At 48.0% G+C, this 17,605-nt stretch overlaps 2 protein-coding genes across 2 annotated transcripts; one reads left to right on the top strand and one right to left on the bottom strand.

Annotated features, from left to right (window-relative positions):
- The first annotated feature begins 2,382 nt into the window (after positions 1 to 2,382).
- znf710a (zinc finger protein 710a) lies at positions 2,383 to 8,807 on the top strand. Its single transcript, XM_011606847.2, has 5 exons — positions 2,383 to 2,525; positions 4,425 to 5,915; positions 6,458 to 6,649; positions 6,730 to 6,904; positions 7,264 to 8,807. Exons 1-5 carry the CDS (start codon positions 2,481 to 2,483, stop codon positions 7,428 to 7,430), a joined length of 2,070 nt encoding a protein of 689 aa, XP_011605149.2. The 5' UTR covers positions 2,383 to 2,480; the 3' UTR covers positions 7,431 to 8,807.
- A 44-nt stretch (positions 8,808 to 8,851) lies between these two features.
- idh2 (isocitrate dehydrogenase (NADP(+)) 2) lies at positions 8,852 to 15,912 on the bottom strand. Its single transcript, XM_003967029.3, has 11 exons — positions 15,712 to 15,912; positions 12,153 to 12,244; positions 11,628 to 11,793; positions 11,390 to 11,550; positions 11,158 to 11,301; positions 10,619 to 10,755; positions 10,381 to 10,532; positions 10,173 to 10,285; positions 9,859 to 9,956; positions 9,690 to 9,782; positions 8,852 to 9,230 (listed from the first exon to the last, which is right to left on the bottom strand). Exons 1-11 carry the CDS (start codon positions 15,821 to 15,823, stop codon positions 9,146 to 9,148), a joined length of 1,353 nt encoding a protein of 450 aa, XP_003967078.1. The 5' UTR covers positions 15,824 to 15,912; the 3' UTR covers positions 8,852 to 9,145.
- Positions 15,913 to 17,605: the final 1,693 nt, after the last annotated feature.

Below are 17,605 nucleotides of genomic sequence, written 5' to 3'. Positions count from 1 at the left end.
TGTGTGTGTGTGTGTGTGTGTGTGCCATCACACATGCAAACACTCATCTGAACTCCCAGATGAGGGCGAGCGGGACGACGGCTCGCTGCGGCGTCATACGAGAACCTGCATAATCTGGGAAGTGAATGAAATGTTACGCTGATTAGCCGCCGTAGCCGTTTTCCTCTGTTGGCTCTTCTCCTCGCACACGCGAATGTGCTCAGCGTAAATGACCGAGCGGGAAGGCTTTCCTCTTTTCTCCTTGCTCTTATGAAGATTCGGGCCTGGAAAGGAGCCAGTGTATTTCTTCCCCAAACTTTTGTTGTCTGTGTCTTTTTGGTTTTCCCCATAGGCTAGTTCTGTGTTGTTTTATGTACGCGTCCCTTGTTGTTTCTTCCATGTGGTTTCTTTGTCTTTCAGCCTCTTATCTCTTTGTTTCTTCCCTCGCTCTCCTTCTATTTTCTCTCCCATTCTCTCCCTCGACTTCCTGCTATCTCTCCCCCTCACTCACACCCTCACTCAATCTCTTTCTCTTTCTCTGCCCCCCTCCCTCCCTCGCCCCCCCCCCCTCGCTCTCACTCTCATTCCCTATCTCCCCCCCTCCCCTTTCTCTCTATCTTTCCTTCTCATTCTCACAGCACTCCCAGCCGCTGATGACTGATCAAGGTTTTCAAGGTTTGCCCTTTCCTGTTATTTAGTAGGAAATGTTTATGCACGCTCTTCAGCCCCCCCCCCCCCCCCCCCAGTCACAACTGGCATGTGTCCGCTCGCTGTTTACCGCCCTTGCCTGCACCTATGCACACACTCCTTACAGTGTTTTTAATTTGATTTCTGCCCCCCCAACACACACCCCCACCCCCCCACCACCTCCTCTCCCAGTTCAAAAGTGAGGTGAGCTCTGATATGACAGAGCGGCGGTCTAATTATCGGGCTCATGCTCAGTGGCGTCTCCTCGGCACGACCTGCGCCCGGCTCGCAGGTACTCTGCCGCACTGTTTCTCAAGAAATCTGGAAGTTCAATAGTTAATGTCTTCCTTTGCTGTTTTTCCCTTTTCTTCACTCTCGCTGTCTCTCTCTATCTCCTTTCCTCTCTCCGTTCTCTCTGCTCTCACCCCCCCCCCCCCCCCCCACACACACACACCACCACCACCTCCCTCCTCCTCCTCCACCACCTCTTCTCCTTCATTCTGCGTCTCTCCCTCTTTCTCCCCTTTCTCTTGCTGATGGACTCTTCTTTTTATTTTCAGACTCCACCATCCCCCCTTTTTTCCCTCCTCCCCTCTTTTCTTTCCTCCACCCCCCCCCCCCCAAACACACATGCACATTCACTCTTCTTTCACTGCCTTTTCTTTCAAACCTCCCTCTATCACTCTTCTCATCCCCACCCCCTCCCCACCGCTTCACCCTGCCTCTTTCTTTTCTCTCTTTTATTCTTTCTGTCTCTTTTGCAACATCCTTTCTTATGCCTCACCCCCCCACACACACACACTTTCCTTCTTCCTCCTTTTTGCAGCATTCTCTTCTTCCCTCCCCCACCCAACTCTCTTTCCTCTTTCCCTTTTTCTTTCTGTCTCTCACCCCCCCACACACACACCCTCCTCCACTCAGTTTCACCCCCCATGCTTCTTTCTTCCTTATTCTGTCTCCCTCCCTCCCTCTTTCCTTCTCTCCTAACCGCCTTTCTCTCCTTTCTTTCTGCCTCTTTTCTTTGTCACTCATTTTTTCCCTCTGAATTTCTCAGACAGTACACTTCAGACTGTCTCAGCACTTAATTACTTTGAATCTTTGACATAATAGCAGCAAACTAGATGTGGAAAGTTACAATTTTAGCCCTTTTCCCAGACATCACAGACTGTTGTGCCACTGCCGGACGCACCTCCAACCATACGTTGTTTGTGCGTGTTGTCAAAGTGGGAACATGCCTCTATGCGCAGCTGAATATATACATATATATATATATATATATGAACAGCTTTGTACTAGCGTAGATTTCCATATATACCTGTCTGGCGCGCTGAGGGAAACTACTGATTTTATGCTGTTTGCATCTGACTGCGTGCTCATAAAAAGGAAATGCAAAGTATACTGTAAATTGTGATCAAGACGAGCTGGAGTGTGCACGGGTGTGTGCGTGTGTGTGTGCATGTGTGTGTAAGAGAGGTCAGGCTGAATTGTATGTAGTGAGGAAGATAAGATATGTGCATGTGTGTGTGAGAGAGAGGAAAAGAAAAAAAGAAGAGAGAAAGAGAAGTGAGATGAGAGGGAGAGGGTGGGAGGAAGAGAAAGAAAATGGGGTGATGCTGTGTGTGCGCACGGGCGCGCGCGTGTGTACGTGTGTGCGCGCGCGCGGTGGGGAGGGGAGGGGAGGGGAGGGGTGGGCAGGCACAGTCAGTTCTGATAACAGCAACAGTAGGAGGAGGATGAGCCGTGGGACCGCCCCACTCTCCCACAGATATAAATAGGAGGTAGAATTTTTTTACTCTACTCATTTCTCCTGAAGGATGAGATCTCTGACACACCTCAAACATCACTCCAGGAACAATGTGGTGAGTTCGGAACCCCCGACGTGCAGGAGGACGTGTTGCTACTGCGGATGCGTTCGCATGTGTGCGCGAGAGCGAGGTGGGGTTACTCCTGCAGGTTGTTAGGGAGATAGTTACACTCCTGTGGGGACGTGTGTGTGTGCGCGCGCGCGCGTGTGTGTGTGAGCTACTTTTTAACGTACATACATGTGATGGCTGCAGCGGGACCATCCCTCTGAAACAGAGAGTTGTGTTGCTGAGTGTGCTGCATGTTTTCTGCACACTGCTCTGGCTGTTTGTCTTTAGGTGTCTAACAGACGCAACTTTAAATGTGAAAGTAGAGACTTGGGCAATTACAAGCCCTCCCCCCCTCCCCCCCCACCTCCTCCTCCTTCTCATTTGTCTTTTCCTCTTTCATTTTGTCAGCCTTTCATTTTGCTGTGCTTTCGCTTCTCCCTGAGACTCTGCCTCACTCCCTTCTTTCTTTCACTCACTCACTCACTCACTCACTCACTCACTCACTCACTCACTCACTCACTCACTCACTCACTCACTCACTCACTCACTCACTCACTCACTCACTCACTCACTCACTCACTCACTGTCTTTCTGTCTCTCCAGCTCCCCCACATCCCCTCCCTCTGTTTTTCCTTTTCTCTCTTCCCTCCTCTCACATGCTCACTCAATCTCTCATTCCCCTTCCCTCCCCTTCCTCTCCTCCCCTCTTTCTTTATCTTTCAGCCCCTCCATCTCATTTCTGTCTGTCTCCCTCCCTCTACTCCTCCCCCACCCACAGCTCTTTCTCCTTCTCTCTATACCTCCCTTCCTCTCATTCACACTCACGCACACACACGCACGTACACACACACACACACACAGAGTCTCATTTTCTTTTCTTTCTCACAAACACACAGTCTGTCTCTGTCTGACTACTTTAAAAGCAGTAATTATAAATGACGTGGTTATCAGGGCATCCAGGTCTACTCCCCTCTACCAACACACACACACACACACACACACACACACACACACACACACACACACACCCACACACCTTTAGTGAGTGTCTTTTCTTTTCTACCTTTTCTTGCTCTGCTCTTATTTTCCCCTCAGTCTTGTGTCAAGGAAGGAAGCAGCCTTTGCTGGGGTAACTGGCACTGAGTGAAGGCGAGCGCGTTGTCTTGCAAAAAAAGTGTCATTTTTTTTGTTCTTCGTATTTTAAACACACACACACACACCTGGAAAACATTTGCATGTCCATTGTCATGCGTCCAGGTAAACATCAGCCCAAACACATGATCGTTTCAGCATATCTGTCCCAACATCACAGAGAATGTTCTGACAGCACACGGCAGCATATTATCATCGTGTTGGGAATGTAGGACGTAATGGGATGTGGGTTATCAATTTGCTTATGGTGACCCACAAGACCACTCTCCTTATGAATGGGCCCAACAGCTTCATGATGACGGGCTGACTTGAGTCAGCCAGGCCATCCTGGGCCAACACGGGAAGTACTGAGGACAGTCTTCGGAAGTCAGTTTCCTGACTGGACCTGCATCCCTTGTTGTGGTCTTTATTATTGTAAAAATCTCTAAAGGAAGGAAGCGGGACACTAAAACAGATCTGTCTCTTCAATCCAACGCTCCTGTAGAGTCATGGCAGAGGAGGTGTAGTCAGACTGTAGGCACACCTTCTCGGGTTCCTTGTCAGGAGGGTTGGATTCTTTAAGGTTTGGACATCTTTTTTTTTTCACTGTTATGACAAAGCTGTCGTCAGAGTGGGTTATTAACACCATGAGACGACCATGAGGTTTACAAGAGACAGCGTCTCTTCACAATGGAAGAGATTACCGGAATAACATGCTTCCTTCCCACTGGTGCTTTCCTCTAACGTGCTGTGTGTGTGTTGTATCGTCTGCAGGAGGCAGAGAGCAGTCAACTGGTGCGGACCTACCCCAAGATGACTGAGGGCCACGTGGACGTAGGGACTCAGACTGAACCTGTGGTGGTGCTGTCACTCGCCCAGGCAGCGGTTCTTGGACTCATCTCCCAAAACGAAATTTTTGGGGCCACTATTGCTCCTAATGGCTTCTACACAGGGGAGCCGCGGGAGTGTCCTCCTCCACCGAATGAGGCAATGGAGTATGAATATGCTGATCAGCTCATAGGGGCAAATGGGGACTACCTGGCAAAGCCAGCGGGCGACCCAGCCCCCCAGCCCCAGTGCAGTGAAAGGAGACGGCCCGGGCCGAGAGGAAGGACAAAAAGGCCCAGGAGCGAGGAAGACTTAGAAGGTCACCCGCGCAAGGAATCCAGCCCACAGCCTCGGGTTAAAGGTGAACAGCTTGACTCTCCTACCCCTCCACCCTGCGCGCACGCGGACAACAGGCACAGTCCCGGCAAGCCAGAAGATCCCGTCCTCCGCGATGGCCCTCTGAAAAAAGAACAGGCCTGCAGAAGCTGTCCCTCGTCTGCGAGAGATACGCCAAGGCAACAGACAGATGGACAGCCGGAACAGGACCGAGAAGAAGATACCGCTAGAGCCAGAGATAAGAAAGACGAAGATTTAGTAGTAGAGGAAGAGGAGGAGCAGGCGCTAAACCTCAAGACCACTGGAGCCAACAGCAGTCCTCTGGAGAACCGCTATTATGGGTCCAACGAGGTGGCGTATGAATCTGCTGACGTGCCACTGCAAGCAGAGTATGAGGACAACAACCAGGCCATGCTCTGGTCGGACCCAGAGGGTCTTGCCAGGCGGATGCAGATCGACCGCCTGGACATAAACGTCCAGATCGACGAGTCTTACTGCGTAGATGTGGGAGAGGGTCTGAAGCGGTGGAAGTGCCGCATGTGCGAGAAGTCCTACACCTCCAAATATAACCTGGTCACTCACATCCTGGGTCACAACGGAATCAAACCCCACGAATGCCTACACTGCGGGAAACTCTTCAAGCAGCCGAGTCACCTCCAGACGCACCTGCTCACACACCAAGGAACCAGACCTCACAAGTGCACCGTTTGTGAGAAGGCCTTCACGCAGACAAGCCACCTGAAGAGGCACATGCTGCAGCACTCGGACGTCAAGCCCTACAGCTGCCGCTTCTGCGGCCGCGGCTTCGCCTACCCGAGCGAGCTGAGGACCCACGAGAACAAGCACGAGAACGGCCAGTGCCACATGTGCACCCAGTGCGGCCTGGAGTTCCCGACCTACACTCACCTGAAGCGTCACCTGAGCAGCCACCAGGGCCCGACAACCTACCAGTGCACCGAGTGCCACAAGTCCTTCGCCTACCGCAGCCAGCTGCAGAACCACTTGATGAAACACCAGAACGTGCGACCCTACGTTTGTCCCGAGTGCGGCATGGAGTTTGTCCAGATCCATCACCTCAGGCAACACGCTCTAACTCACAAGGTACCGGTGAAGCGCCGTCAAGCGTGTGTGTTCTCAGCAAAACACACAGCAGGAGCCTTAAGCAAGGAAGCCTCATTCAGTCAGGAGAACCTTCGTAGAAAAAGTGTATCGCACACTTGAAACGCAGTCTTTTCTCTAAAACCAGTTGCTCTGTAAATATAGACATCAAAGGCCCAGTTTTTCACGTGTGTGGCTCGACCCCACCCATTAATCCCTACAGTGTGTGTGTCTTTTTCCGAGTACAAAGGGTTGTGACCCAGTCCGTTTTTTCCCTTATATGAAGTCTTTTTCAATCTATAACAGCTCTGTTAATGTCCACTAAATATTAAATATTGATAAGTGTTAAAACAAAGGGGGGGGGGTGTGTATCCGGTCCACATGTTACGTGTTTTTCCACTGTCTTTCAACACTCGGGACGGCGATGCTCGTGTTCATCTTCCAGAAGCAGCTTTGTCTGTCTTCCATGACTCATTATTTATTTTCTGGTAAACATCTTTTTAGCCAATTTAATTAAAAGACTTGCTTTGTTCCCCCCCCATTAGGGTATGAAAGAATTCAAATGCGACGTCTGCTCCAGGGAGTTCACCCTCTCCGCCAACCTGAAGAGGCACATGCTGATCCACGCCAGCGTGAGGCCCTTCCAGTGCCACGTCTGCTTCAAGACCTTCGTCCAGAAGCAGACCCTGAAAACGCACATGATCGTGCACCTGCCGGTCAAGCCTTTCAAATGCAAGGTGAGTCGAGAGGAGGACTGGACGAGAGGAGGACCGGTCAACCCCGCGCAGGCGCTGACGTCCCGACTTTGTCTCTCCAGGTGTGCGGCAAGTCCTTCAACAGAATGTACAACCTCCTCGGACACATGCACCTCCACGCCGGCAGCAAGCCGTTCAAGTGCCCTTACTGCACCAGCAAGTTCAACCTGAAGGGAAACCTCAGCCGACACATGAAGGTCAAACACGGCATTATGGACACTTCAGTGGACGGACCAGGTGGATATCCCCAGCAGTTACTCTTCATTATGGGTTGCATATGTTCCGGAGGGGCGGCTCAGCGTTGCCTTATTGTCACTCGCTCGGTCTCTAATGCACTTTGACTCAGCATGTACTCTAATCTAGCAGCCAAGTGTTTTGCTGTGTCTGTGTCGCTCCCTCCCTGCGTGTTTAGTAAATATAGCAGCGTCTGGATTAGACATGCCTGTCTCTATCAGTAGAGGCTGATACTGAGGCAGGAGGGGGGGCAATTTGCTGCCTCTCCTCTTTAGAAAGAGCTCCACACATGTGCGTGCTATTGTTATGGAGGAGTGGCATCACTTTTTCTTTCTTTTTTTGGTCTTTGTCCCTTTCTTTAGAACCCCCCCAGGATGCAGAAGGCCAGGAGGACTATGAAGAGGAGAGTTTTGAATTCAGCGAACGCGAAAACCGAGCGAACAACAACACACCAGACGTGGCCAAACTGTCTCCGATGGAGTATTACGGCACCTACGGGAAGGGCACGGGGCGTTTCAGTCGCACATGAATTATTAAAAAGACCCCAAGTTGAATAGAAAAGTAGATTCATATAAGTAAAGGGGGGGCCAGGGGGTAGACCTGGGTTGGAAACCCAGCAAACTGCACATTCATATGCACTGGAAACATGTCACATTCTCAACATGCTTTAATGCAGCCCTTTTTTTTTTTCTCATCAAACATTTTTCATCTCTTGTGAAACAGCACATCTACTGAGAGAAAATATATATTCCAGCGGGGGAAAATGACAGCATAAATATGCTTAACGTCATCATCTGAGCCTAGTTTGAAAAGCACATTTCTTTCTTTTCAGCAGCAAAGGTAAAAACCTGCCGCTACGCTGCACTCACAGACAATCCCAGGACCTCCGTCGGTCCGCCGGGGCAGCTGAAAGCGAAGGTTTAAAGAAGGAACCAACTGGCATAATTTACTTCAATACTGTGACAAATGAAAAGTGAGGCCTGCAGAAGGAGCCCACTGGATCTGCCACCTGCGCTCTGTTGTATATTTCTGTACAGAACGTATTGGCCCGCTCCCTGTTGGCCCACTGGGGACCTCTGGGTCCAGTTTTTTTAGGTTCCTGTATTAACAACCATCACCTTGTATTGATCTCTAGTCTATGAATGTAATTGTCACTGTGGAATGTTTCAAGATGCACACGAGAGAAGAAAAATCAAAATGTCTTTAACAGGAGGGACCCTGTACCAAAGAATTGGATCACACCCAGCTGGGACATTGGCTTTCTCGGGGTCCAATCGCAGACCTCTTGGAATTACATTCAGGTCCCCCTTCCACCCATCTATAGATCTCTTTAAAAGATAAGCGCAGATCCTCTCTCCAATCCCCCCCCATGCCTTCACGAGACTGCAGCATTTTCCAGAAGCAACCCTGCATTTATTTTATTTTGAAATAGATGATTCTCAACAATAGCCTCCGCCCCTAAAAAAAGAAAATTCAAGACAGAAATATTAAGTGCCAGAGAGCGTCTACAAGCGGATGTCATCCATCACGCCGTTCACTGCCCTCAAGTGATGAACGACAGCCTCCCGACATGTGACAGGGGCGCGGACCTTGTGCAAAATGATTTGGGAAATGCTCGATATATTCAGCCCCCCCACCGCTTTGCTTTTTAAAAACATGCAAGCTGCCAAAAACAGGATCGATTTGCATCAGTTTGCAAAGCCGACGTCCCGCGTTTAAGGGCCAACGCTCTATTTTGTGAGTTTTCTACCTTCTTCGCGTCATCACTGTCGTTCAGGTGCAGACAAGGGGGGAGATCATCTGACAGATTTCCGTATTAGACATTTGTGGCGATAATGTCGATAGAAATGTATGTAAAATGTTGTGTTTCAGACAATACTGTAAATGAATAAATCTATTTACCTTAGAAAATGGCCGCTCTGCGTTCGGGAAAAAAATAAGAAAATAAATACTGGGTCAAACAAGTGATTTATTGGCAGATGTATTGGACACGGGCCACGTTCAGCCTGAGGCGTCGATGGGATGGAATACAGAACTTTAACGCTACAAAATTAAACCTGGAGAGCCATGAAAGAGAGGGAGGCGTCGATTTGAAGGACAGCTGTCAGCCATTTAATAACCTAATAGAACAATACATCCTTCTACATACAATACATACTTCATGTTAGGTTGACCTTTTAAGTTAAAAATGAGGTACAAAAACAGCGACTTTGTCATCTTCTAATTTCATTCTTTTTAAGTCCTTCACTTGCCCAGAGCTTTGTCCAGATTTGTCTTGATGGCGTCCAGGAAGTCCGTAGTATTGACGTAGTGCTCGTTCAGCTTGACACTGCGGAGAAAAGGCAACAACGGTTTCAAATCCAAAATCCACCCGCAAAAGCAGTCCAATCTTTTTAAAAAGAAGTTTTAAACTTTCAAAATGTTCCATGGGTGGGGGGGAAATCTCACATCTCACCGTAACAGACTAATACTTTATTGAAAACATAACTTGGGCATCATGAGAGGAATTCATTTTTTTTGCTGTCAACTGGTGGTTGTTACAATAACCTGCGCACCCTCTTCAGAAGCCTTTAACTCAGACATTCAGGTCAAAGATCAGATAACGTTATCTAAAGCTCTTTCTACGATTAACCTGGAAGTGGAATTAAACAGGTCAAAGATCGGATATGTCCACTACTTGCAACAAAATAATTAGGAAAAAAGTCATCTAATCTGGAAGGGGAGAACTATTATGCGCATCATCACACACCGAGTGGTAAAATTTACATCAATACAAAAAAGAACCTACTTGGAAAGTCCATGAATGCATCCTGCAAGGTCCTTGGTCATTGTACCACTTTCTACGGTCTCAACGCACACCCTCTCCAGGGTTTGGGAGAACCTAAAAATGAACAAAGACGTTATTAGTAGATGCATTTTGGGATAACGGTCTGAAGATGTTCTAAAATGTGGCCCACTTTATAAGGTCATCGTTGCCGTCGAGTTTGCCACGGTGTTCCAGGCCTCTGGTCCATGCAAAGATGCTGGCGATGGGGTTGGTGCTGGTTGGCCTTCCCTGAAAGGAGAAACCAGGATCACTGAAGAGTCGTTCCAGCCATAATTGAGTCAAAACTTATAAAGGCATGAGCAGGCGCGCGTTCTCAACTTCCACCACATGGGGGCAGTATAACACCATGGCTTACACAACAGGTTTCCTACGAGATTACGTGACCTTTTCACACGTTTAAGGAAATGTTCTCCACTCCAGAGAAAGATAGAGATGGGCACTAACCTTCTGGTGCTCACGATAGTGCCTGGTCACGGTGCCGTGGGCAGCCTCAGCCTCGATGGTTTTGCCATCAGGGCAGACGAGGACGGACGTCATCAATCCCAGCGATCCGAAACCTGACACCACAGAGGGACGAGGACGTTTCTTAAAGAACAGCCAAGATAATGAAACAACCTTTTCATAACCCGCAGCTCTCTCCTATTAATCTTACCCTGCGCAAGAATGTCCGACTGAACATCTCCGTCGTAGTTCTTGCACGCCCACACGAAAGCTCCAGAAGATTTCAGCACTTGGGCGACCATGTCATCAATTAGCCTGTGCTCGTACCAGATCTTCAGCTTATCGAACTGGGGCTTGTAGTGTCTTTAAAAGCACAGAATGTACTCAAACACATGTTGAGGTTCAACAACAAAGCTTCTTCCTCTTTCATCATTTTGAGCTGTACTCACTTTTCAAAGATGTCCTGGAAGATGTCTTTAAATCTGCCGTCATAGGCTTTGAGAATGGTGTTCTTCGTGCTCATGTACAGGGGCCACTTCTTGCCAATCGCATACTGGAAGCAGCTGTGTGCAAAGCCTGTGATAGACTGGGGCAGAAATTGAAAGAGTTCACGGCTGTTGTCCTATTTTATCAGTGGTAAAGACGTTATCAACCTTCCCGCAGATGAGCAGAAAGTCACCTACGATGACTTTTGATGTGAAATCAAACAGACCTGTGCAGCTAGTTCAAACACAACAGTGGAAAAGACGTTATTAAACCACCACAACCCAGAAAAGGAATAAAAGCCCTCAGGTAAAGCGCGCGGGTGGAGTCGGCTACATCACATTCCTACGCAACATTGCTCACAACAATGGAACTTAGCCTCTGAATCTGGAGTTTGCCAGGCTGAATTCAGCTTTATGCCCATATTGCTCAGTTGGAAATTCATATTACAGGGATATTTAGTGCTCGCGTCATAATAGCAGCCTGATAAGCGCCATGCACTCACCTCATCGGTGTTGTACATGCCCATTCCACAGCCACCGGCGGGGAAATCGTACACCTCCCATTCCTTGCCGGTACTTCCATCCGCGGGAGTGAAAATGATCTTGAATTTCCCAGGCTGGTCCACAACAAAGTCGGTGGCTCTGTACTGTATTAAAACACAGCAACTTCCATTAACATCGAGAAGCCACTGCGGCCGTTTAATTAACGGCGATTAAGCGCCCGGCGCGTCTCACCTGGTCACCGAAGGCGTGTCTCCCGATGGTGATGGGCTGCGTCCAGCCTGGAACGAGCCGGGGAATGTTCTTGCAGATGATTGGCTCACGGAAGACTGTGCCTCCCAGGATGTTCCTGATGGTGCCGTTGGGGCTCTTCCACATCTTCTTCAGATTAAACTCTGAACGTAAAGAGTTTAGATTAAAGAAAGCTGCCCCAAATCACCGGCGGTGACGACGTGAAAAGCTCGTCTGATACCTTCCACCCGGGCCTCGTCTGGGGTGATGGTGGCACATTTGACCGCTACGCTGTATTTCTTTGTAGCCAGGGCGGAATCGATGGTGACCTGGTCGTCGGTTTGATCGCGGTATGGCAGGCCCAGGTCGTAATATTTCAGCTCAACATCAACATTGCTCAGGATGAGCTACGGAAAACAAAACACAGAGTCCAATCTAGCGGTGACACATCTGGGAACATGGTTTTCTTTATCGCAGCCCTGTTAAAGAGACCGTTCACCTGACAGGTAGGATAGAAAAATCTGCCTTTAAAGCATTTTTATGTGATCACACGGTAAGTTGTCAACAAAGGTTTGTAATCTCATGCTCGTCCACGTTTTCTCCCAGCGAGCCATCTGCTCTCTGGGGGGGGGCAACCAGCCAATGAGAGGATGGTGCATAATCTTCCACACATCCCACCGCTCGCGTCCACGTGCTACATTTAAAAATAGGCCAGTGAGACAGCGTGCGCACGTCCCCGTCTGAGAGCAGCGTCTGCCAGTTTCACCTTCTCTTTGATGAACTCCCAGATGATCCTGGTCATCTCGTCTCCGTCCATCTCCACCACGGGCTGGGCCACCTTGATGCGTCTGTTCATATCTGTTGATCACAAGACAACAAACACACCTCGCTCTAGTTATCTATAATTGCTTAAGAACAAGGAGAATAAATACCTGGTGCCCTTATAACTAATGAATGAAGGCATAATAAGATACCTGAGATGTTCCTGCTTTAGTATTTTGGTTTGCAGGTTAAAGAAAATGTCAGCAGAAGAAATGATCCAAAAACAAACATCAAGTTGAACAAATAAGACCAACATTTGTAACGTTTTGGGTGACTTTTCCAGAAATTCTGGTAAGTCCAACAAACACTCATTTGCTGTACTAAAGAAGCCTAAATGAAGTGGATCAAAAGAGCAAAAGAGCCACTGAAATAGAACTTAAGTACTCTTAAATCCTCAGCAAATTTGACCAGACAAAACAAATAGAAACTTTATTAGAATAAAGAGAGAAAAGGGAGAGCAAAAGGAAGAGCTGGTGTGTTAAACAGGACCGCGCTCCTTTGGGAAACCCACAGGGCAGGTAATGACACGAATGTGGTGACGGTACTGGAGCGCGGCTATTTATTGATCATGTGACCAGCAGGACGTGTAGATTTATACTCAGATTCAAAGGCCAGAAAAGACCTGACAAAACAGCGTCAATGGAAACAAGCAGAAAACATGTTATGACAGCAACCCCAGGCCTAAAGACAAAGAGTCCTCTGGTGCCCGTCATCTGACCTCAGCCCAACAGAGGCACTTTTACTGTAACTTAGAAGAGACAAACCCCACAGGCGGCTGCAGTTCGGAAGATTTCAGCATTGATCTTTTACGAACGGACTCCAGACTGAAGACAATCATTGACTAGCAAGGATCTGAAACATCACAACTACAGTGACAAGTACAGGCACGCTAATTTGCATATTCCACAGCTGCAGTCCCAACATGAGGAGTTCGTTTCGAAACGAACACCTGTGCGTCCGTTAGGAATGAACTGGTGAAGCCGCTTTGAGATTAACTAACTGGAACTAAATCTGTTGTCATTCAGCCCGGGGGGAGAATGCTGCCAGCAGGACTGTCTCGGTAACCAGATGAGTACACGGGGAGGTGCGGGGGATCAAATGACCCGAGCCCAGCGAACAACCCCTCTGCTTTCCCGGAGAATTGCATCAAAGTCTGACGGGACCACAACACACTCGGTAATAACGCTAACAACGTCGCTCCGACTCAAATGGCAAACAACTGTGCAGGACAGCTGACCTCTCTGGATCCTAAAGCCTTAGCGACACCTGTCCCAACAGCCCGTGCCTTCTTCCCGTGACTGCAGATGTGCGTGCGCCACAAAAGCACTGGAAACAACACACGCGTTGGCTCTTCCGTTTGGTGGGAATCACGGAAAACTGTACAGTTTACCCCACCGCGGAAAGAGCTCGGGCATTCTTTCCACCTCATCCATCCCAAACGTGCATAAATAGGGCTCCGCCATCGCAGTGCAGAGGAGGAGGAGGAGGAGGAGGAGGAGGAGGGATAGGCGGGCGCTGCCGGGCGGGGAGGTTATGTAACTTCTGGATGCATCAACAGCCGGGACGCTGAGGGGGGAGCTCGTACAAAGTCATGTGAGCCTGCCTGCCACATCATTCCGGCGTGCTCCGAGGAGAAGGTCGCAATCATACAACCACGACCAGCACACAAAGTGGGAGGATGTGTATCATTACTGTTTAATTGGGCAGAATTCAGTCACAACAGTAATTGGTTCGTCGCTCTAAACGATTCTGACTGACGGGGGTCTTGGGTTTAAAAGTAACAACAGTTCTTTGGTCGAAACAATGCAGCTGGAGGTGGAAGATAAAGACGAAATGATCAGAAAGCTGGTTTAAAACATGAAAGCAAAGTCCCCAATCAGACTCTTGATGAGATTATGGGTTCAGGTCAATACTCCTCCAAGCAGATACTCAAAGACAGAGGCAGTCATGTGTCTCTCAGCCTTAACCCTCGTCTACCTGCCCCCGCTTTGACGTTTCACAGACACCTGTCGTAAACCTCTTCCATTGTAATCCCTCACCAAGAAAGGAAAATCACTGGATAGGTGTAACGAGTTAATCTAAACCGCAGACAAGCCTGCGAGGTCGACCGAAGAGCATCAAGCCACTGTTTTATATGCAGGAAACATTTTTCATGCACATAAAAAAAGTCATTACAACTGTGTAAATCCAACAGCAAATAAACAACTTACAAGCCACTTTTACAAGCAATGTGAGCTTATAAAAGGGGCAGTAACTTGTGACATGCAGAAAGTAAGTTAGCCCCACTTCAACACCGCACGCCCCTCATAGATATTAAACTAAACTCCAAAGAAACCAAATGGAAAGTGTCAGTAGAGACCTGTAAAGGGCAGCAAAGGTTTAATTACTCTATTTGCTGTACAAACTCAAAGTCAGTGGAAAGCTGGGTCATTTTAGAGTCAAAGTGCCCTTCGACTGACCTCCTGCTTGATAAACACCGTAGTGGTGCCGTTCGGGCCTGCAGGTTTATCCTCTCAGGTTTCTGCTGGATGAAACTGGGAATATCTACAGAGACCACGTGACCCATCTGCACAAGGGACAAGAAACGCTAGCGGATGCTTACGTTGGTACATTATCCGACACCGAGGGGCAATAAAAACGGCTTTTTACGGTCGCCCCAAGCCTGCGTGGACGTTAAACCGTGCAGATGCGCGGCTGTTAGCATTAGCCGACATCCCCGGTGGGAGAAATTTGAAGGTCTTCGTTGTAACCCAGATGGAACAGAGGACGGAGGGACCCCGGCTGCGGCAGCCATTGCGCCCTATAGCGCAGTCTCGTACACTATGGTTGACCTCGACAAAAGTTCGCCCAGCCAGCCGAACCAGCAATAAAATCTATTTTATTTCAGCATATAAACCTATTGAAGGTTTGCCACGGTTCGGGCTTCCGTCCGCGCGCTCGCTCTTGATGACGTTTCCGCTTCGACAGCTGGAAAAAATGTCATTGATTCTATTACTGTCATTTTATCCACATTTAGTTTCTCTTTCGACAAAAGCTGGGCGGCAAACATGCGTATTTTCTCAAATTCAGTCACAAGATAAACGTTAATTTGTGACGGGGCTGTGGATTAAAGCGCTGTCTTCAAGTGGTTTTCCCCCAACTTTGAGCTGTTAAGACAAAGAAAGGAATCACCGGCTGTCCGGTTGGTTCCCTTTATTCTAATTTCTGTCCACATTTACCTTTTGAAAACCAACACATGCACTAGACAAAACAATGAAACTCCTCGAGCATCGTTTATTCATCCAGTGTTAACGTTTAAAGAGTAAAGAGCATCTCCGGTAGCTAGCGGCAGATGCTAGCATAGCTTCTTGGCGCCGCTCTACGCGCTCCCAGGGGCCGGCGCGTTGGGTCGCTTCCCGGCCAAATGGTAAGAGAAACTAAAACGCATCTCTCTCTAAACGAAACCGCAGTTAACGTCAACCTAAAGATGCTGAGGATGCCGCCGGTAATCAGCCTCCACTCACAGTTTCTTTGCGTCTGGCAGTTGGCGGCTGCCGGCGCCAGCACCGCGGGGTTTCTGGAGAAGGTGGCGGCGGACCTCGAAAGGGAGCTCAGGACTTTCAAATATCCAGCCATGTTTTCGGCAGAAAGCGGGTCGACGCACGGCGAAACTCGGAGCAAAGAAGGGGCCAAGCGCACCAGGGCTTTCTGCAATATACCGAGCGGCAGCACCGCCCCCCTTTCCCGCCCCGGCGGGAGACGCGGGTGTTACGTCAGAGGTGACGACGATTCAGAGGAGCGGAGGGCGTCTGTCGTGACCTTTCACCCCCTTTTGCACCTTTTATGAATAATTACTGGGAAGCTTTTGACAGCTCGGCCACAAAACGAGTGGTGCAGCAACTGTGCTGTTTGCAGGAAACCCGCAAGATGATTTTAGAACCGCCATCGAACAACGTGGCAGTCCTCAGAAAAGTAGGCAGAGTGAACACTGTAATTTGAGGGGGAGCATTTGAAGAGTCTCCTAGCAACTGTTTATGCACGGGTGAAGGGTTTACTGTCTGCACAACACTGATGTAGTAATTTTTAATGCTCAAGAAACAGGAAGTAACAATAAGGAAGTGCTTCTGTAACCAATAATAACAACCAGGCTTCAGTCAGCACTGAGCTCCTAATGATAAGGTCATCTGATGAGATAATCATTACTCCTGCACTGAAGTAGGGATTCAGAGTTCGGACAACTATTGGCAACGTTTACAGATTCAGAAATACACGTTTCAGCCCTGCAGAGGTTCCAGAGGAGGAACCGTAAACCAACGCAATGATTGAAGATTAAAAGAGAGCCCAGCTGACATTAAGATTAAGATTAAGATGAACTTTATTCGACATGCGGGGTGAGTGCAGGACAGTCACGTTCTAAAATGTCCCGGCAGACTCTAATTTTAGCCGAGGATGGTGACCATACTGGGAGAGACTGGGAGGTGTGCAGAGCAGTCACATGACTGGTTGAGCAGCCAGTCTTCCATGGAGACAGCAGGGTCACCTCTGAGGAATAAGGTGGCTGCAATGACAAATGTCAGACGTCATAAAAAAGATTAAACCTATGGACACAGTTTCTTCAACTATATGCACATCAGCACACAAAGCATGTGTTTCTTAATAATCATTTTTAGGGTTACACCTTTCTGTCATCTCACATAACTGATACTAACACAAACCACAAGGTCAAAGCTGTAATGTTATTACAGTAATAATCCTCTCCCTGGCTCATGGTATTCATTGTGCTCTAAAGTCAAAGGAATTAAAGGCACACATTAAAACTTCACTCCATAATTTAAAAAGCTAAACGTTTTATTTAAATCCGACGACTCAGCTGCAGTTTTGATCAGACTAGAATTTAGCTGTTGCTTTTGCACAGCTCCTTTTGGCTGCACGTAACACACAAATCATCTTAATGATCACGGCGAAGCATATGATAGACTTTCATTCTCTATAAACTCTTGTTTATTAGTCTCTCAACACTGCTCTTTTTAGTCTATACACGTCAGAAATCAGGTTTACCATATTTATAAAAATGCATGTACGCCCTCTGCTGGATAGTCTCAGTATTGTTGAATATGTTTTAAGCTCACAGTGACATCTGCTGGACAAACAGTATATCGATGATGTCAAATAAACTACCTGGAAATAAATAAGGTACATTAAAAATGTATTAGTAATAAAAATAGCTTGGGTATACAACCAAATTGCTGTTTAAGTAAAACGTCTGCCTTCACAACCTCAGCCACCATTGGTATGATAACAGTTTAATTTGCTTTACATTCCATTTTTTCTTTTATTTACTTTACTATAAATCTGACTATTTACATGCTTTTTATTGCAGATTCATCCTGAGCATAGCTGCTGTTATCCAGCTAAAAA

This window comes from Takifugu rubripes, chromosome 9 (assembly GCF_901000725.2).
Source record: "Takifugu rubripes chromosome 9, fTakRub1.2, whole genome shotgun sequence".
NCBI classification, from domain to species: domain Eukaryota; kingdom Metazoa; phylum Chordata; class Actinopteri; order Tetraodontiformes; family Tetraodontidae; genus Takifugu; species Takifugu rubripes.
The sequence above is the reverse complement of the archived record's forward strand: the minus strand, read 5'-3'. Positions and strand labels throughout refer to the sequence as shown.

Bases quoted from the DNA above. Each gene is read 5' to 3' on its own strand.
- znf710a (XM_011606847.2), top strand. From the start codon at position 2,481: ATGAGATCTCTGACACACCTCAAACATCACTCCAGGAACAATGTG. The intron at 5,916-6,457 runs GTACCGGTGAAG...CCCCCCCATTAG, and splicing joins AACACGCTCTAACTCACAAG to GGTATGAAAGAATTCAAATG. The intron at 6,905-7,263 runs GTGGATATCCCC...CCCTTTCTTTAG, and splicing joins CACTTCAGTGGACGGACCAG to AACCCCCCCAGGATGCAGAA.
- idh2 (XM_003967029.3), bottom strand. From the start codon at position 15,823: ATGGCTGGATATTTGAAAGTCCTGAGCTCCCTTTCGAGGTCCGCCGCC. The intron at 11,794-12,152 runs GTGAAACTGGCA...TGTTTTCCGTAG, and splicing joins GGGAGTTCATCAAAGAGAAG to CTCATCCTGAGCAATGTTGA. The intron at 11,551-11,627 runs GTATCAGACGAG...CTTTACGTTCAG, and splicing joins AGACGAGGCCCGGGTGGAAG to AGTTTAATCTGAAGAAGATG.